General features: G+C 36.3%; 1 protein-coding gene across 3 annotated transcripts in view; it reads left to right on the top strand.

The window, feature by feature from the left end:
• Positions 1–18,398, top strand: part of simj (transcriptional repressor p66-beta simjang) — a 59,335-nt gene that overhangs the window by 15,132 nt on the left and 25,805 nt on the right. For all 3 annotated transcript variants that reach the window (XM_081746857.1, XM_081746873.1, XM_081746865.1), the window contains exons 2-5: positions 1,933–2,036; positions 8,489–8,810; positions 9,656–9,943; positions 12,860–12,986. In XM_081746857.1, coding sequence (XP_081602983.1) covers positions 1,987–2,036; positions 8,489–8,810; positions 9,656–9,943; positions 12,860–12,986 — 787 coding nt within the window. In that variant the 5' untranslated portion in view covers positions 1,933–1,986. The remainder of the gene's footprint in view (positions 1–1,932; positions 2,037–8,488; positions 8,811–9,655; positions 9,944–12,859; positions 12,987–18,398) is intronic.

Consider the following 18,398-nt stretch of genomic DNA (forward strand, 5'->3'; position numbering starts at 1 on the left):
TGATGTAAGAGAAGTAAATTTGCTATAATTCCAGTTTTCAGTTCCATACGGCTATAGAATTCCGGCGATGTTTATGCTGTGGCTGGATGCCTTGTCCTGGTGTAATTCACCTTGGTTCACGTCTTGTCCATACAGTATTGGGATTTCATGCTGGTACATTTCAGTCAGGAAATGAGTCTGCTACTACTCAGCATTGATTTTAATGTTTCGCTCCACTTTTCGGGGACGCAGTTTTCCTCTGTAGGAGAAACCGGCGACAGTCATGAACTCTTTTGGGAAACTCTGAGCACTGACAGAAGAATGTGTTTCGGTTTTTGGCGTCAACAGGTCTGTATGTAATGGCACGAACTTTTCCAGAATATGTGAGATAAATCCACGGCTCATCAAGGGTCACAGCAAATTTCCACCTATCACCCGCGAGATGACGTTCATACAGCTTCCTGCTGTTTCTCTTTCGCTCAGCCACGTGACACGGTTTCAGGATGTGCACATTGCTTTTTCGAATGACCGTGAGGCGTAAATCCCTGTGAACGGCCCGGTTGATTGTCACCTGCAATGTGCGGCATTTGCTGGCCATCACATGTTATGTAGGGGGATTTTCGGAGGCCACTATACGCCGAACCACACTCAATAGCGTCGGGGTCCTCTGCACGGTGGACGGTTTCTAGCTGCTCTCGTCGGTATGGTGGGCCCAGGACTCTGTGCCGCATAACGATTCACAGTGGCACGACCTACACGAAAATTAGGCATTTGGCACATTTCTAAGATGCGACGTTGTGAATGTAGTGTCGGAAAGGGTAACAAATGAACGCCTCCTAGAATCTGTTCAGTTTCAGTGGCATCAGACTACGCTCGACCACACTGCTCTACTGCATGATAAACACTGTAGTTTGCCTCGTGGCAATCTCAAGGCGCACATGTGCAGTACAGTTGCACATTGACTTTGGCTCAATATAAATTAATCAACCTCTAACTAATATTTTAATTAACTTTAAAGGTACATCATTAAAGAACATGGAAGGAACACTGTATTAAATCATCTTTTTAAAAAATTGCACCTGCATCATTTGAGGGAAAGTAACGTACTTGCAACTATTACTGTATTGATAATTAACATACATCTTCGCGTGAGCTTGTTCATTGTGTACGGAACGCATTCTTTCTTGCTTGGACTTCAATTACGTATTTTGTTTAGATTTTTTTTCTTTCCTCCTAAATTAAAATCCTCATCTTCCTTTAGCGCCGTAATGGAAATAAACTCATGCATTGAGTAGTATGTGTTCTAGATTTATCGTACACAAATAGTTTATCCAGAGGTGTTCTTTGTTTCATTTAAAACATCTACTGTTTGGTGTTTCATCAATATTAATGCCTTTATTAACGAGCCTTTGAAAGCCACTAAATCACCCTGGAAACTCTCAAGTAATGGAAGCTGCTTTATATGATAAAGTTACGGCAATATAAAAGTTTTGTATTTTGCTGTAGATACGCGTATTTGTTTGGATCCATACCCTTGATTTATCTTGTTGAATTGAACCCATGGGGATGCATATTTAATACTTGGCAATATCGCGGATAAAGAAATTCACATTTATGCCTACAAAATTATTTATTTATTTCATGAATAATATATTCTCTCTTGTCACTTGAAGCTTTCAAAAGCACGCTTCTGCACTGGATCCTTAACGTAGCTCCGTAATAATAATCGGTTTTTTTGTGGTCTCCAACAGTTTGTACACTTATAATATAATTTGTTGTTTTTATGACATTTCTGTAATTCTATAAATCGATTAGTCAAATATGGTAGCTTACATCCGTGCTCGTGGCTAGCTTATTGCTATCCAGTAGTATGAAAAATCATTTTATTTTGTAATCTATTGCTTGAAAAAATGTGTAACCTTCCATTTTAAATATGTGACTCTTTATTTTTAGGCTGACGAGGGTTGGACATAATTTATCTTGTAAATCGACCAGACTGGTGTGGAAATGGAAAAAATGGATGTTGATGAGGATGCCGTGGTGGATCTCAGTGTGAAGTAAGTGTCATCTAAAATAAAAATGTTAATCTCCGAAGAGTTACTAAAAACATATAAAGCGTCACAAAACAGATTGTCAGACCTATCATGGCTAAATTAACGTTACGTGAGACTATTTGGTGTAGGAAATTCATGGTTGGAAATGAATGTAGATAGAATTCCACATTAAACTGTAAATCTACATTTCGTAGATCCTCAGCATGGAATATTTCATTTATTTATTTATTTGCAATTAATTAATTATATAATTTAAGTTTGAATCGAGTTGCAGTACGACTGAAGTATTCAAAGAGTTCTCAGATCACTACGCTTATAACCAGGGCTTGAAAAATCTTACTTGCAAGTACTCGCCAGCCAAAAAATCTACTAGTCAGACCGTTTTGCAGACACAATGTTTATACAGATAAACGAAAATCACTTTGCGATAGAATAAACATATCAGTACATTTTGTATTTTGTTTATTGACATGTCTCTTACAAATAATAATAAAAAAGAGTGATATCTGCTATTTATTCTTAAATTTACATTTCTAATTTATCACCTTTACTCGCCAAATGTAAAAAAGTACTCGCCACTGGTGAGCAGGCGAGTGGAATTTTCAAGCCCTGCTTATAACTATGTTATGCTTTTAAGTCATACATGAAACATATAACCAGGTTGGGTCAGGTGTTGTAAGGTGTTACGGGGGCGATCGCAAGAGTTGTCTAACCCCACTCAGGGCATGAGTGTTACGCACAGCAGAAAAAAAAAAAGAAACTCATGACGTAACATTGATCCGTCTCTATTATTAATGGGGATTCCCTGGTAACGCAACACACACAGGCACGTGACCATTACTATTAATTGGAGTGAATGTGCTAATCAGTTGTGTGGAAATAACTTCTCAGGATGGGTCGAAGCAGAGGTGTGACAGAATTTTATATGTGTAAAAGGAGACATTGTGTTTGGGCTCACAGGAAATTAAGGTGTTGATTTGAGGTGGTTTCAAAGGGGACTGTCCAGCTATTTACAAGGAATGGTATAACACGCGTGGTGAATTCAAAACGATATCAGAATTTTAGTCACAAGACACGTCTCATATATCCTTGCTGCTGGACGAGACGCCAAACTCAAAATCTAAGCAGTCGAGTTGCAACATCTTAAACCAGAGAGACTGTTGACAAGTCATGTGTGGAGAATCATCCCAATCAATTTCTGGAAGAATATTGCGAAAAAATCATTTCTCACTGCGATGCATAAAACTTAGTATCTCAAATGGGCTCAAGAACGTAGACTGTATTGTGGGGGGCCGGAAACGTATAGTGTGATCTGACGTCGCAGTTTCACCTGTATTCCAGTGACTAAAGTCGTCGAATGCACCGAAATACGGATGAAGTTTAATCGCAGTGTGTGATTGTAGCGGGTGAAGGTTATGTATAGCGGTATGGCGATTTTTCCGCACCATGACTTGAGCATATTCATGCAGGTGAATATGAACATCAACGATCATATCTATTCGGACATTCACAGTATCGAGGTGTTGCCTTTCCTTCAACATCATGCTGAATACGCAGTGGACAATCTCATCTTCCAAGATAATAACTGTCGTGTTCATAAATATCCGTGGGGACCGTGGTGGCTCGTGGTAGAGAACTCACCCTTGGAGTATGGGGTCCCTGGTTCTATCCCAGCTGCTCCTAAGAGTGGGCTTTGTGGTGAACGAACACCGTGTGCGTGGCTCGAGGTAGGGATGGCCGGATCCGAAGAACCGGATCTGATTGGGTCCGGATCTCGGATTTCGGATCTAGATCCGGATCCGGATCTCGGATCTGGGTTCGAAATTCGGATCTGGATCCGAAATCCGGATCTCAGATCTTGATTCTTATCCAAACCCACATCCCACCCAATTGTGATAAACTTGAATATCAAAAATTCGCCGAAAGTAATTTCACGAAGTCCTGACAGTGAAGAAGAAAACAGAAAATTAAGACGAATATTGACAAGTCTATTTGTCTCCTTCATTCGACACTAAAGATCAAATGCTTGTCTTACTAAAAAATAATCTGATTTGATCCGGATGAGAGTTCGAATGTCGAATCTAGGTCCACCCGGTTGCAGAACCGAGATGAAATACACATATATTTATATTTGAAACCGGAATACAAAACTCGAATATTTAAAATTCCTGAATACATCTATTTCATTAACAGTTAAGAAAACATAAACAGTTAAGACAAGTATTGACTAGTTTTTACATATATTTATCTTGCTCAGTCTGCTCAAAATATCAAATGTATACCTTACAATTAGATTTAATAATTATTTAGTAAATCACAATATGAGCACCGAGAATAAACTATGAATTTTGGTGCCCTTTATCTAGATTTGAAATTTCGTTTTCATACATAGAATCAGGTTGAAAGATAAATATTTGAGATCTGGAAACCATCGTAGTCGTTTGTACCTAGGAAATGCGAGCGGAAGGCATTTGCACTAATTCCGCATGTACTTTGGGGAACACGAGAAACTAAAAACAGATAAATATTCTTTTTCAGGGGCAAGTCGCGATTTAACATGACTTTTCATGAGTGTTGTGTTCAAATACAAAAACTGTAATGGCGACTGTTTGAAATAAATGCCTTTTCTTTTTTAGCAATAAAGTTAGGTACGTTCACATTGAATAAAAATTAACAAAACACATTTCACTGATTAGAGTGCTGGTTCTTGTGGAAGCTTTCACATTGAACCGAAGATTTCCTCATGTGGGTATCGGATTGCCACAATTCACCTTGCTGAAAGACGTGGTTTATCAGGAGGTCGGCCAAGATTCTTTTGGACTTAGCCTGTAGTCTGCTTCTGGTCTCATATTCCCATATAACAAGACTAATCATATATAAAGTTGGTTCGAAATGATTTAAAATATCACTAATTGACCTTAAGGGGTAATCGCGATTTAAATATTCGTAAATCAGAAGAGATATAAAAGTTAAGCGTTAAAATCAATCCGATAATTCCTAATGCATCCTAATGATAGCAATAAAACTCCTTATGTAATATTTTCAAAGCTAAGATTAACAGTTATGTTCTTGAAGAGGGTTTATGGCAACATAGAATATTATAAATCCAATTATCATAATATAAGTAGTACCTGTGACAGCCCCGCATTTCACATTACCATTGCCCTTCATCCTGGCAAGTGGACAATTCACTTACCCACAATGACTTTTCAGGCGTTCCAGTGACATCAATATCTCAGTTTGGGTTTGGGATCATGCTTCGGTGAACCTTGACCATCACCATTAGCAGCTATTAGAGAATCAGAACTTATTTCTGTATTAGATAATGTGAGTAAATATAGCTTTTCGTCTATAGAAGACGGAGACCGCCTTCGATGCCCGTGGTCATGAGTTCAATTTCCGGAGAGGCATGAGTTCAATTTCGATGTTGACCCAGCATCGTGAGGACAATTGGAGAGTTATCTTAAGTAAGAGGTAGCGGACTCCAGTCTAGAAAGCCGGCATAAGGACTTCGGGTGTCGATGTGTTGATTACACATCCTTACTTTGTCGTAAGCCCGCTGGTAGGAACAGAAGGACTGTCGTGCCAAGAGTTTAGTTTCTTTTAATTATCATAAATGCCTTCTTTATTATTAAATTTTATCCAATATTTTCTTTTCAACTAGTTTGCGAAACTCAGAGCTAGCTACTTGTTTTCTTTTTAATTCATGTTCATAGTTAGCACAACTAATCACTAAGGAAAAACAATCTTTTCAATAAAATTCGCATCGCGTCTTTCGTAGCTCTAAGTTTAGTTTTTTTTTTTTTTTTTTTTTAAGTTGAAGGGCGGTTTATCATTTCCCCCCTCGCTTTCCCTATTTTTTTTTTTTTTCTAGTTTTATCTATGTTTCTTTGCACGGACATTGCGCCTACACGGACGTGCTTAGTGTGTTCGTTTACAAAAGCGTGCCATTTTCCTGCCACTATAGAAAGTAAGAGTGCCCTGTATCAGAGAAATATTAATTGACGTATGTAAGTGAATATATCTGTGATGAAGTCATAATTACTCAGTTTTTGCATCGTACATAGTTTCCTCATCCTTATTAATCTCTTCACCCCCGCTTCCTGAATTCCAGTTCTAGTATTCTTTCTTGATGGGGGACTGATGTCTCATGTAGGCTTATTAACTATAACATCAGCAATAAAGAAATTACGGTTTAATTTGCACTAATTTTAAAATATTACGTTAATTAAATAATAATAATAATAATAATACGGAGTGAGCTCAGGCTACTTGTTAGGATTCTTGCTTCGCAATTGAATAATACCGGGTTCGAATTCGGAGACCAGCCATCCTGACTGAGGATTTTCCAGGGTTGTTCCTCAGTTATACTGGGCAAATGCTAGGTTAGTACCTTGATCTAAGGCTATGGAGACCTTTCTTCCATTCCTTTTCCAATTTTTTCATCTGTTGATTACTACAGTGTAAAGTGGCCTCTGGTAGCTTATAGTAAATAAACAATAACGACGTAATATATCTTCACGAAACGTGTGGGTTAATTTAACTACATCCTTACAGTTCCAATAGAAAGCTAAAGTTTTAATATCAATTTTCTGACTTTTAAATACTATTTTCATATTGTTTCAGCTTTCAATTTTCTCATGTATGTTCCCACCGAGAATTGAAAATCCTGAGATCACATGAACAAATGCGAATATGTTAAATATTTTTGAACACTTTAATATACAAAACGCTTCAATGATACGATGCATGGATTTGTTTTGGTTACGTCCTGCAATGTATGATTAAAGAAACCTGAAGGGTGAAGAAAAAATAACAGAAATATCTTTTTTATTTACTCCTTCAACAAACTCCCAACCTCAGAAGGGCAAGCCATAAGTTAGGTAATAAAGTCATACAACGAACACAACCATATCGCTTTCCTGAAATTCTCGTGTGTATGTTTAAAAATCTACTGTTGTTCCACGCCAACCAGTGTATATTTTTTGTTGTATATACCTTCGAAGTGAAAGATATTCATTATTATATTTATTGGTGGTTGGACTCGTGAGTCAGAAACTACTATTAATAAAGAGTTTGTTTTGTCTACTATCCCTGCGATTAGAAGGGCCTTATCTAAAATATATTTCATTTGTGTATGAGAAAAGAAGAAAGTTTATTTTCTAAGAATAAAATAAATATGTTCAATGTGAAGCTAACATTAAGTTTCGAAGAGGAGCTAAACAGAAGAATTTGTTACCATTTACATCAGTTTTCAGACAGTTCACTATACTCTGAAATGGGAAGAAATCAAACTTGGAAACATTTTACTAAAGACACTTCGACAGAAAGTGCAACATGTAAATATTGCAAGGTTAAAATAAAATAAAGAACAAAGGTAGCACAAACGTGTTATGGAAACATTTAAAAGCACAGCAACCTACTATATCAGTGAATCCGAAAAAAGTTTTAACGAATTTTAGATATTCAATTTTATCATCAGAATTTCAGATATAGGTTTGGATACGAATCAAGATCTGAGATCCGAGATCCGGATCCGGATCTCACTGGATCCGGCCGAAAATTTTTGGCCATCCCTAGTTGTCTTGTTTGGTCCCCCATTAACCATTCCATGATTATAATCCATCTCATCATTACCTTCTCTCTTAGCCTTGGTGCATATATTTGTGGGACGTAATTTTTTTTTTTGACTAGAGGTGATGTTATCCTATCTCAATTAAATTTTTAGGGGTAACTAATTTCTCTTGCCCAGTGTGCTTGTGTATTGGCCTGCTGTTGTCCAGAACTATGCATTACCCTTTTATCATTAATTTCTGTATCATCATTTATTTCTCATTGACTTTCTTTCAAGTCCAAATAGCATGAACATAGGGCATAAAACTCAAAAATAAATAAATAAATAAATAAAAAATAAAAATAAAATAAACAAAAGATAACAATATCAGCATACAAAATATATATTATCCAAAACTTAGGTTGAAGTTCATCTGTTTGCTACTCATTGCATGTTAGACATTAGATGAAAAGCATCAAATTCTCGTTTATGAGCGTTATTGATTAGCATCGGTATGTCCAGCTATTGTTCGTAGAAGTATTATAATTCATACACCCTAGTCCTGTCCATAATCATTAATCTTGAAACTGAATAATAATTTAATTGATTCGCTAAATGAAACCAGTTCTATCTGCTGGTTTATTACCAATATAAAATCTTGCAATGTGAGTTGATTCGTCATTACATGAAAGTAGAGAAGTAGCTTAATCTCACGAGCACAAACTTTCAGATATAGCTACAACATGCTCACAACACCCGAAGTAAAAGTTCAAGTGACAGTTCCTGTGGACATAGCACAATTTACTTTTAATTGAGTATAATATTGTTATATGTATTTTATCTTGCTTTTCATATTTCATTCTGTAGAGATATTTGTGTATTAAATGTAGTTATTCTTTAGGAAAGAAAGAGATTCGGACCATGGAAAGTCACCTGCTGAATTACCTCAAGACTTGTCTCGTCCATTGCGAAATGTTCATAATGTTGAGGAACTTGGAGGCGGTGACGGCTCATTTCTCAGGCAAGAAGTCTTAACTCACAGCATAAAAGATTTTCCAGACATGTATCCACGAAGAAACCTACGGCCTAGGACGGAGCGGAGCTATGCAGAGAGTCCTGATGTAGTTTTATTGTCGGATGAAGAACCCCGAGTGAATGGATATGCGAACGGTTTTGATAGTGATAGTGATGAGGGTGAAATGCCTCCACTGCCACCTATAAAGGTATGTATGTTGCTATACTTATTTAGATGTACACAACTTTTTATTCTCTTTGTATGATTTTCTTTCAGAAAGATAATAGTGTGACCATTCAGTGATCTTATTAACTGCCATGATAGTAGTTCATTCATTCATTAAATGCAATGCTCTCCATTAGCATTTCTAAAGTGTTGTATTTTTTTAAAATTAATTTGACGATCATCTTTGGAGGTGTCTTATTCTGGTATTTACGTTCACAATGAGGACTGAAATTAGAATACAGTTTTGTTCGCAATTGTTCATAATTATACGTAGAAATCTGCGGATTATATATATATATATATATATATATATATATATTTCTGTCTTAAATATTATTCATTTTGAAAGGAAGAAGAGATAGAAACTTGCAAATACGGGTGGTAGCAACATGTCTGCTAACTGTACTAGCATTCTGTGAATGCAGGATATTTTGTGAAAGACGTAGGAAATAAAAGCGTAATTATTGTCTTTTATCAGTAATGTATCCAATGGAAAAGTAATCTGAAAGATTGAGAAGAAACTACCAAGAAGTATGATATCGAGTAGAATGCATATCTCAGGTTGCGAAATGTGAACAAGTGGCTTAACAATGATGATCTGTGAAGTTAGCTTCATAATGTAAACTGATGTGCTACCCTTTTATTATTCAGCATATTTTGTTAGCTATAGAGCTGCGAAATTAATATTTAAGAGTGCTTAGTAGCATGCAAGTAATGCAAAAGGAATTGCCTTTAGTTCCTTAATTTATCGTTATGAATTTTTTATGTTTATGTAATTGACTAAGTATTTTGTGTCTTGACAATTTTCCTTGTTTTCTGATTGAATAGGAATTGACGAAAGAAGAGTTAGCCGAACGAGAGCAGCTAATTAAGAAACTAAAAGAGGAACTAAGAAATGAAGAAATGAAACTTGTTCTCCTGAAGAAACTCCGCCAATCACAACAGATGAAAGAAAACATCGCTGTTGTCGCTACTGCTCAACCGCCACCATCAACTAAAGTACCATCATCAGGGAAATTGCCTCCTCCTCCACAACAACAAGCTCCACCACCTCTAGTCAGAGCCAATCAGAACAAGCAGCCCAGCCCCAATGTTATACCGCCATTGTTAAAAGGCGTAAGTAACTTTCGTAACTTTGTAAAAGTAGTAGTTACTATGAGCTTCCACATGCTAAATAGTTAATGATTGTGGCAGAAGGCCCAGGTTCTGTTCCTGAATGTGGTTTACGTTAAATGGTAAGTTCACACTCCTCATAGTCTTCGTGCTAAAAAGGGTTTTAAAGTCTACACTGGTAGTTATTGTCAAAACTGATGAAGTAGAATTATTATAAATTATTTAGTTCTTAAACGATTGACTTCTGTTACTCTATGATTAGCTTCGTGCTTTCGGTGCAGGAGACTCGTGTCCAGTTCCCAGTAGAAGTTCGTGTTGTCAGATTCCACTGTGGGTCAACGTCTTATATTGTCTTGGTGCTGAAATGTAACGTTGAACTCCAACCAATCGAAACCATTGAATAGATGGTTGGTGTAGAATCATAACATCCCGTTTTAGCTCCAAAGCTAAATGAAACATGGACTTACAGCTTAAAGTGGGATCCGTACCACTAAAACTTGCTAGGAATCGGGAGCTTGTTTGCATCGGGAATTGAATCCGGCTCCCCGTGCAAGAGGACAATGTTAACCATATAGCTTCCCCTCACTCCGAAGTGAGCCACGGTTTTTTCTGCAAGGAACTCTACACCAGCTGTTCGTCTTCGATGATTTTATTCTATTAAAAGTAGCTGGTGCATTTGGAAGCAAAATATGAATGACATTATTGATTGAAGTGTGCACCTATTTATTTTTAAGGTGCTAAAGACAGTATATATTAATACAGATGCGGATCTAACGAAACCTCACTGTCATATACTTAAGTCATATAATAATTAGTTACCAGTTTCAAGACTCTCAAGTGGTTTATAAGCGTTAAATTGTGTTATTTCGAACAGTCTTAATTTCCTGTATATTAATTTCTTTGTAGTACTTCTGTTCCTTCCCAATTTCTCATCTTTATATGAGTATTAGTCATAATTTATTTGTATATTTTCATCTTTTTGGTATATATGGGGTCAGTTGTGGAACTTAAAATTCAATATTCCATTTCATTTCGTTTTCTCGTATTATTCCTGCTAGTACATTGTACGATGTATTTAATAGTAATATACCACTGTAGTTTTCATCTGTCTTAGTTGTTATATCTCTATAATAATATTAAGGGAAAATAATTGTCGTTATCGAGCCTGTATGTATTGTTTCATCTGTCTATGTCTTAGTTTTAATTTATAGTTCTATATCTTATGTATTTACTGACTACTTTCTCTCCTATTTTTTAAATCGTCGATTAATTTAAAATGCAGGTTTAAAAAGAGTGTGTGTATTACGGTGATATTTTAACTAATATATTTCCGTGATTAAATAGAGATGATGATCAGTTTCAAATACAGTTTCATTTTATGTTTGAAAGAAAGACAAACTGAACTGGAACTGTAGAATACTGTGTTAAATGCGTGTTTAATAATTTTAAATGAGGGTCCAGGTACCAAATTTCGTGTGTCAAATCTCAATAAATTAGAGATATAGACGTCGTTTATAATAATTGCAACCTTCACCGCTTTTTTTTTCTCTCCATGTCTTCTTCCTTTCTGGGGCAAATATCAAAAAAGGCTGAAACACCTGTTTAATTATTGTAAATGAAAAGTTCAAACACCAAATTAAATGTCTCTGACCTTTTGGAATTCCAAGATACTGACATAATAATTGCAACCCCGCATCCACGTCGAATTTCTGAGAATCCTGCCTTACCTTACGTCACAAATCTTATGTACCGTCAATATTTCAAGTTTGTAGCTTAAGAGGTCCCATTACGGCGAAATTAAAATACTGCTAATTTTACAGTAATTATGTGATACCTTCAAATAGATAAAAGAGAATCGAAATGTGGAACAAGAGCGCCCTTGACAATATTATTTCACATGAGATACGTTATCACGGTTCACTTGTCTGCATTCGATTTCCAGCCATTTAGAAAATCAATATTTATTTTCGCGTTTATAAATGGCTGCAAACGGAATGCTACTAGATGACTCGTAATAACGGTACCTCATGCAAAATAATATTGTCTAGGGCGCTCTTGTTCCACATTTCGATTATCTTTTATCTATTTGAAGATATCACATAATTACTGTAAAATTAGCGGTATTTTAATTTCGCAGTGATTAGGCCTCTTAAGCGTTTGCCCTAGGCGTTGATCAGTCAGTCAGGACTTCTTTTATAAATATATATAAACCGTATTCCATACCAAGCAAAATAAAAGTGGTATAAAACAAGTAGTTACACTGTTGGATTCCTGAGCTTAAACCAATGTTACCTTATTCCACAAATAACAGGTAATACAGTGCTTAAAAGAATCATGGCTCTAGCCATCTTTATACGTTTTCTGTGTTTTTGTTTCATTATGCACTTAATATTCACAACTATTTTAGGTAGCTGACAAACTTTAATGGGCTGTATCTTCGTAGCTCTTCAACCAAAAAACCTAAAATATTGCCATATTCCCTTACTAGTAAACAGAGAACTTTTGCAGAAATCTCTTGATGATGCTGTCTACTGGCGTTATGAGCTGTTAAATTGACATGGAATGACCCGAGTGTTAAAACATGTAGATTATCTAAGTATTATACTTCTAAGAAATAAGTAAAGACTCAAAACTTTTGTGTATGTTAAAATGCGTTTTGTGTATTTAAATAAAATTTATTAAGTTTTTTGATCCATATTGGGTTGTTAATGCAGTGGCTGTTGGTTAATTCATGTATTACAGTATATAGTCCTGAAAAACTGATTCGTGTTTTTTTTTAATCCATAAATTGTGTACACGACATGAAATGAGAAAGAATAAATTACTCAACTTCATTTCAAGAATACGAGAAGCAATTATTTGATAATTGAAATGTAATATTCTGATATTGTATATATATATATTTTGTTTCGACAACAGCCCCCTCCAGCACGAGCACAGAATCTCCACGCTCCTCCACCGTTATTGATGGCTCCACAAGCAGGTCGAGGTACAAATACAGGGATTCCACCCAACATTCTCATGGCTCAGCAGTCGCTATTGAGGGGTAAGTAATCACTACTTAATTGATAGTGAGTAACATATACTTGCTAAAAATACATGATATTTTTGAGTGTATTGTTTCAACGGATATATATATTTTAAACTAATTTCTCAACATAATACCTATTTATTCTTGCAGGCCGTTGCAATCTGTTTACGTATCAAAACAGATCCTTTTGCAGAATCTTTAGACATACGAAAATGTTATGAACTTTGAGTGCAGTTTTGGTTGCAAAATATATGTGCGTGCATGTGAACTGTTTAGTTTGAAAACAGCTAGAAGTCATTAGGGGCGAGATGAAGTGAGTAGAACGGAAGAGGAAGTACTTCGATGTTCTTGTTCTAATAAAAGTCTGGTACAAATCCGAATCGGTGCGATGGTGCACTGAGGATCAAAACTTCAGTGAGATTTACTCGTTATTGTTACACTTAAGACAGTAGTCGCTTATCCAAAACTACCCACAGATGGTTTGTCACTTCGGTGGAAAATCAATGATAACTAGTTCTCTATTTTAACAGAAAATGGAAGGCCTTTTCATTCAAAAGGGCTATCGTTAGGTGAAGGCGAACAGATGTGTTTCCATTGTTTAGACTGCCTCTTAGTTTCTTGATCGAAGAGTCGAACATGCATTTCATTTATTATAATAACAGACTCGAACCTCGCACTTATTGCCAGCTTCTTGTCAAAGTACCACAGCAAATGACATGAGGGTGGCTTTCTTTTCATCCCACTGTTGAAGGACCGAACTAAATTGACCATAGGCGGTTGTAAGTAACCTATAACCATTCTTTTGATAATGTCATGGTAGAAACCTGTAAGGTTACTGATAACCCGAATAGTTTGCCTATTGTCTTCATGACCAGGATATCAACACGAACTGTTTTCTGCTGTGCTGGCATAAATTAGACACCCAGACATTGGCAAATTTTCAGTTGATTCCCATCCTCCAATAAATTCAGGAATCATTTCTTAACAGTATTGTCAGCAAGGGCAGTGTGTCCGTAAATATTCTTTTCTTATGATGAATATCAATAGCATTTTCACCACATGCAAACAAAAATTTGATCATAACACACTCCTTCTTCACAGTGAAAATCCTCATTTTAGAGTTAAAAACGGTTTTCATTTACAGACGAATCCATAGAAAGATGCTTATAGCTTGATAAGCTTGAAATTAGATACACTGAACATCATGTAATCTAAAATACATATATAATTATACAGGGTGTTTCAAAACAACACCGACAACGTTTGGGAGATGATTCCTGACACCAAGATAAGACAAAAAGTATAGACCAACCTGGGTGCACAAATGCTTCCTTTCCGAGTTATAGTCTGCCGAAACATGAAAAAATGAACTTTAAAGGTCCATAGCTCCAAAACTATGGGACCTACCATAGTCGGGTCAAGACTTCATATAGGAACTATTATGTGCCCTATCCATATATCCAAGTTTAAGAATCCTGAGATACTTCCGCAACAATTTTATAGAGGTACTTGGTGAGTACTTGAAATTATATGCCCGTAGCCAAACTCCATCTATAAAAATTGTTGCGTGAGTACCTTAATATTCTGAAACATGTATATTTGGATAGTGCACATATTAGTTCCTAAGTGAAGTCTTTACCCGACTACAGTAGGTCCCATAGTTTTGGAGGTAGGGACCTTTAAAGTTCATTTTTTCATGTTTTCGGTAGCCTATAATTACGAAAGGAAACATTTGTGCACTCAGGTTGGTCTATACTTTTTGTCTTATCTTCGTGTCAGGAATCACCTCCCAAACGTTGTCGTGTTGTTTTGAAACATTCTGTGTTTATTTACTTAAGATTTACGTTTAAATTAGAGCAAACTAATATACAGTTTTGATATGCACCTTGTTCATTTTTTCTGCTTTGATAATGTTATCTTTGGTTACTTAAGATTGAAAAATGACATGGGAAAGAAATTATATTTATTTTGTGAAATGTAGTAATAGTGTGTTGCTGAAGTAAACGCCGTACAATGCTGCGTAATAGGATTACAAAATTAATCCTGATCTGTAAGAAATTAGAAAAACGTTGTTGTGCATCATAAAGAGTATTTGTATGATTTTATCGTTACGCATAGAAAGCGATGTGTTAATAACAGTGAAAGGTAATTCCCTTAAAATTTACCGTAACATCTTAAAAGTATTTGGAACTTGCTCATACTGATCACTGTATCTGAGATTTTTATAGGATTTTGAATAATAACACTTTAAAAATATCGAAGTACCTTGATTATACCCTCAGCTTTCTTTATTTTTCTTAAATGCCTTCATTCAGAAATAAATGTAATGTCCTACTAAAGGGGCATAATTACAAATGTATGAATTGTCTATAAATCTTAAACGATAGAAATCTAAAATTTGAACAGTGTTTTCGAAACAGTCCAGCAATAAAGAACATTTGAACTTCAGAATATTGTTAGAAATATCATCGAAAATTGGTGAAAATGTGAATTGTACAGTTCTTAACGTGGTACAGATCCCTCAAGACACTGGATAACATTTGAAATTCTCGATGTACAAAGAGTTTTTTTTTTTTAAGAAAAAGAAGCTACTGGACGGAGATTGAAACCCGGGTCTCCGGCTTACTGCGCCAATACGTTATGCCACTATACTATATAGTAGGCCGCCTCTTGAACATCATACACTCTTTCACACTTAAAGTTAGAGCTCAGTTATACAGACAAGATAAACTGCACCACAGCTCCAGTTGTGCTGGAGCAATCCAAGTCCACATTACAGAAGCCCTCAAACGGTTGAATTTATATCAAACACTAGCTGAAACGCCCGTTCTTCGCACAGCTAGAATGTAGTTTATACAAAATACTTGAAAATAAGGGGATGATTGAAATAAATAACGATGATCACCAGTCAAGCTCGACATCCACGAGAAGAATAAGGTTTATTCAATTTGAAAATTAAGAAACAAGTGAAATAAATAACAAAAGACAACGATTTGGTTCTAAATGAAAATAAAGAGCAACATCTTCGATGTTGCCGCCTTTGTCGGTTCCCAAGCCAACTAATATGCATGGGAAGAACAAGATCTGTGCAATTTGAGAATAAAGAAGTGAGTGAAGTAAAAGGCATTGCCCCTGTCAACGAGGCCCCTTCTTGCCTAAACTTAAATTTCAATGTAAATAAGAAAGAGCAACTCTTTCGACATTGTTGTTCATGTCAATTCCTAGACCAACTGACATGCGTGGGAAGAATAAGATTTATACATTTAGAAAATAATGAGTGGAATAAACAACGAAGCACAAGGCCTTCGACATTATCTGTCTATTCCGAGATTAACTGGCATGCAGTAAAGTTGATTCAGTTTGTAAATAAAGAAATGGGTAAATTAAATAAAGAAGAGCAACGCTTTTTTCGTTGTCCCTATCGTTTCCTGAGACAGCCGATATGCCCGTTCTTGCCTAAACTTACTTAAATGTTATTGGATCTATCACGAATGAACTTAATGACCTCACAAACTGGATTCTTCATGAATCTCGGTCATATTGGACTTTTTTTTTTCAGGCCTTCTACTCACTCCCTGCGCTCATGCCGATAGGGGTTCAACTTGAACTTAAGCGGCATCAGGGTAGTCACTGATCATCTCAGTGGCCCCGAGGACTAAGGACTCGATGTTAATACCTTCCTTTTTCGATTATTTGTACATACTACCCCTTTCCGATCTCTTAGAGTGGGGGCTGAACTTGGACTTAAATAGCATTGGGATTGTCACTATTCATCTCTGCGAACCCCCAAACTACGGATTCGATACTAATTACGGTCATTTATTATTATTTTTTTATATCATCCTATGTCCACCCTCTAGGGCTGTTAGGGTTGTGTTACCTCCACAGTATTTTCTCCAGATTGGAAGTCATATGTGTACTATGTTAGATTGAAATTGATCCAAACATTCCATAGTTATGCTGGAACATACACAATTCTTTTTTTATATACATATATGTGGATGGTGAGTAAAGAAAATAAGTGACTTTGTATCACATCAAGCCCTCCATAGGTGTGAAATCAATGATATACAAAGAGTGAAAGAATGCACGACTGGATCGAAATTCGAATCCGGGTCTCCGATTTACTATACCGGTGAATTGACTACGCTACCCAGTCTTCTTCCTGAACATCCAAAATTGGTTATTTCCTTCATTTGTACTGTACATAAATCAACCATCAGAAGTGTTGTGTAATGTAGACACTGGGTTGTCCAAGCACTACAAGAGTTGTGGTACTGTCATGTGGTCTAAGTAATTGAGCACTGACTTCAAAAATGATAAAATGTATCACTGTTCAGGGAACGGTCTAAGTTCCGGCACGATAAACCGGAGATCTGGGTTCAAATCACGGTCCAGTCATGCATTTTTTTACTTGTATATCATTGAACTTGCACCTATAGAGTTTTTGGTGTAATACAAAGTCGGACATTTCCTTCATTTATCATATATTATTTGAAAACCTCTTTGCAAGTCATATTCACATTGTTGTCTATCATCGGAGTTTTTAAGGAGAGGTTGGGATTTGAGATAGATCTCAAGGAGCATAAATCAAATCAAAAAAGGAATTCATTCGCTTTATTGTGTTTCAGTTTTTGAATTATACACCATACTTTCAATTACATATCCTGCAATTTTCGTAAGAAATCAACTTAATTTGGTGTCTTATTTCGTTATTTTAACCAGGCTTTTTAAATCTTCCGTTGTTGCCATCTGATACTGAAGTCTATCAAAAAGTGTTGCACAATCTTCTTTAACTTTTTTTGTTTGAGATAGAATTTGGGTGATGGAACTTTTGATCTTTAATCACAGTTATATATCACTCATATAGGGACCACTATTGGCACCATTGCATCTCGGTCAGCGTCTTTTCCATATCGTGAAACAATCTTAGAACAAGTCGACGTAAAGTGAACTCACTGTCAGATGTTCCCGGCGTGCAAAGCTGTGGAACACCCTTTGTTGCCAAACCGAGCCTGTCTTTGGCCGAGTCCGGCCATTAAACATAGCAATCTTTATTCCTTAGACGATACAGTACTTGGCTTCCAAACTAGTTCAGATCCGGTCAGTAGTTACCAAGAAACAAAATACCACATGCAAGTGGAACCGAGTCTGCCCGTGGGCTCCAAATATAGTGATCTTTATTCCTTAGACGATGGGCTACTTAGCTGGCAATTTTGGTTTAGATCCGGCTAGCTGTTTATACTTACACCGGTAGCTAATAATTCCGGAGCTTGATATGCATGCAACTTCTGACATACACAATGAACTTCTTGTTACACAAAAAAATTTTACCCTGCGGGTAACATTCTAAGGTCCCAAATAGGTAAAAGTCGAAAGGGGCCAAGTCTGTAAGGAGATTGGAGTATTTTCGTCCAGCCAAGTTTT

Source organism: Thermobia domestica, chromosome 2 (genome assembly GCF_964235325.1).
Source record: "Thermobia domestica chromosome 2, izTheDome1.hap1.1, whole genome shotgun sequence".
Taxonomy (NCBI): Eukaryota; Metazoa; Arthropoda; class Insecta; order Zygentoma; family Lepismatidae; genus Thermobia; species Thermobia domestica.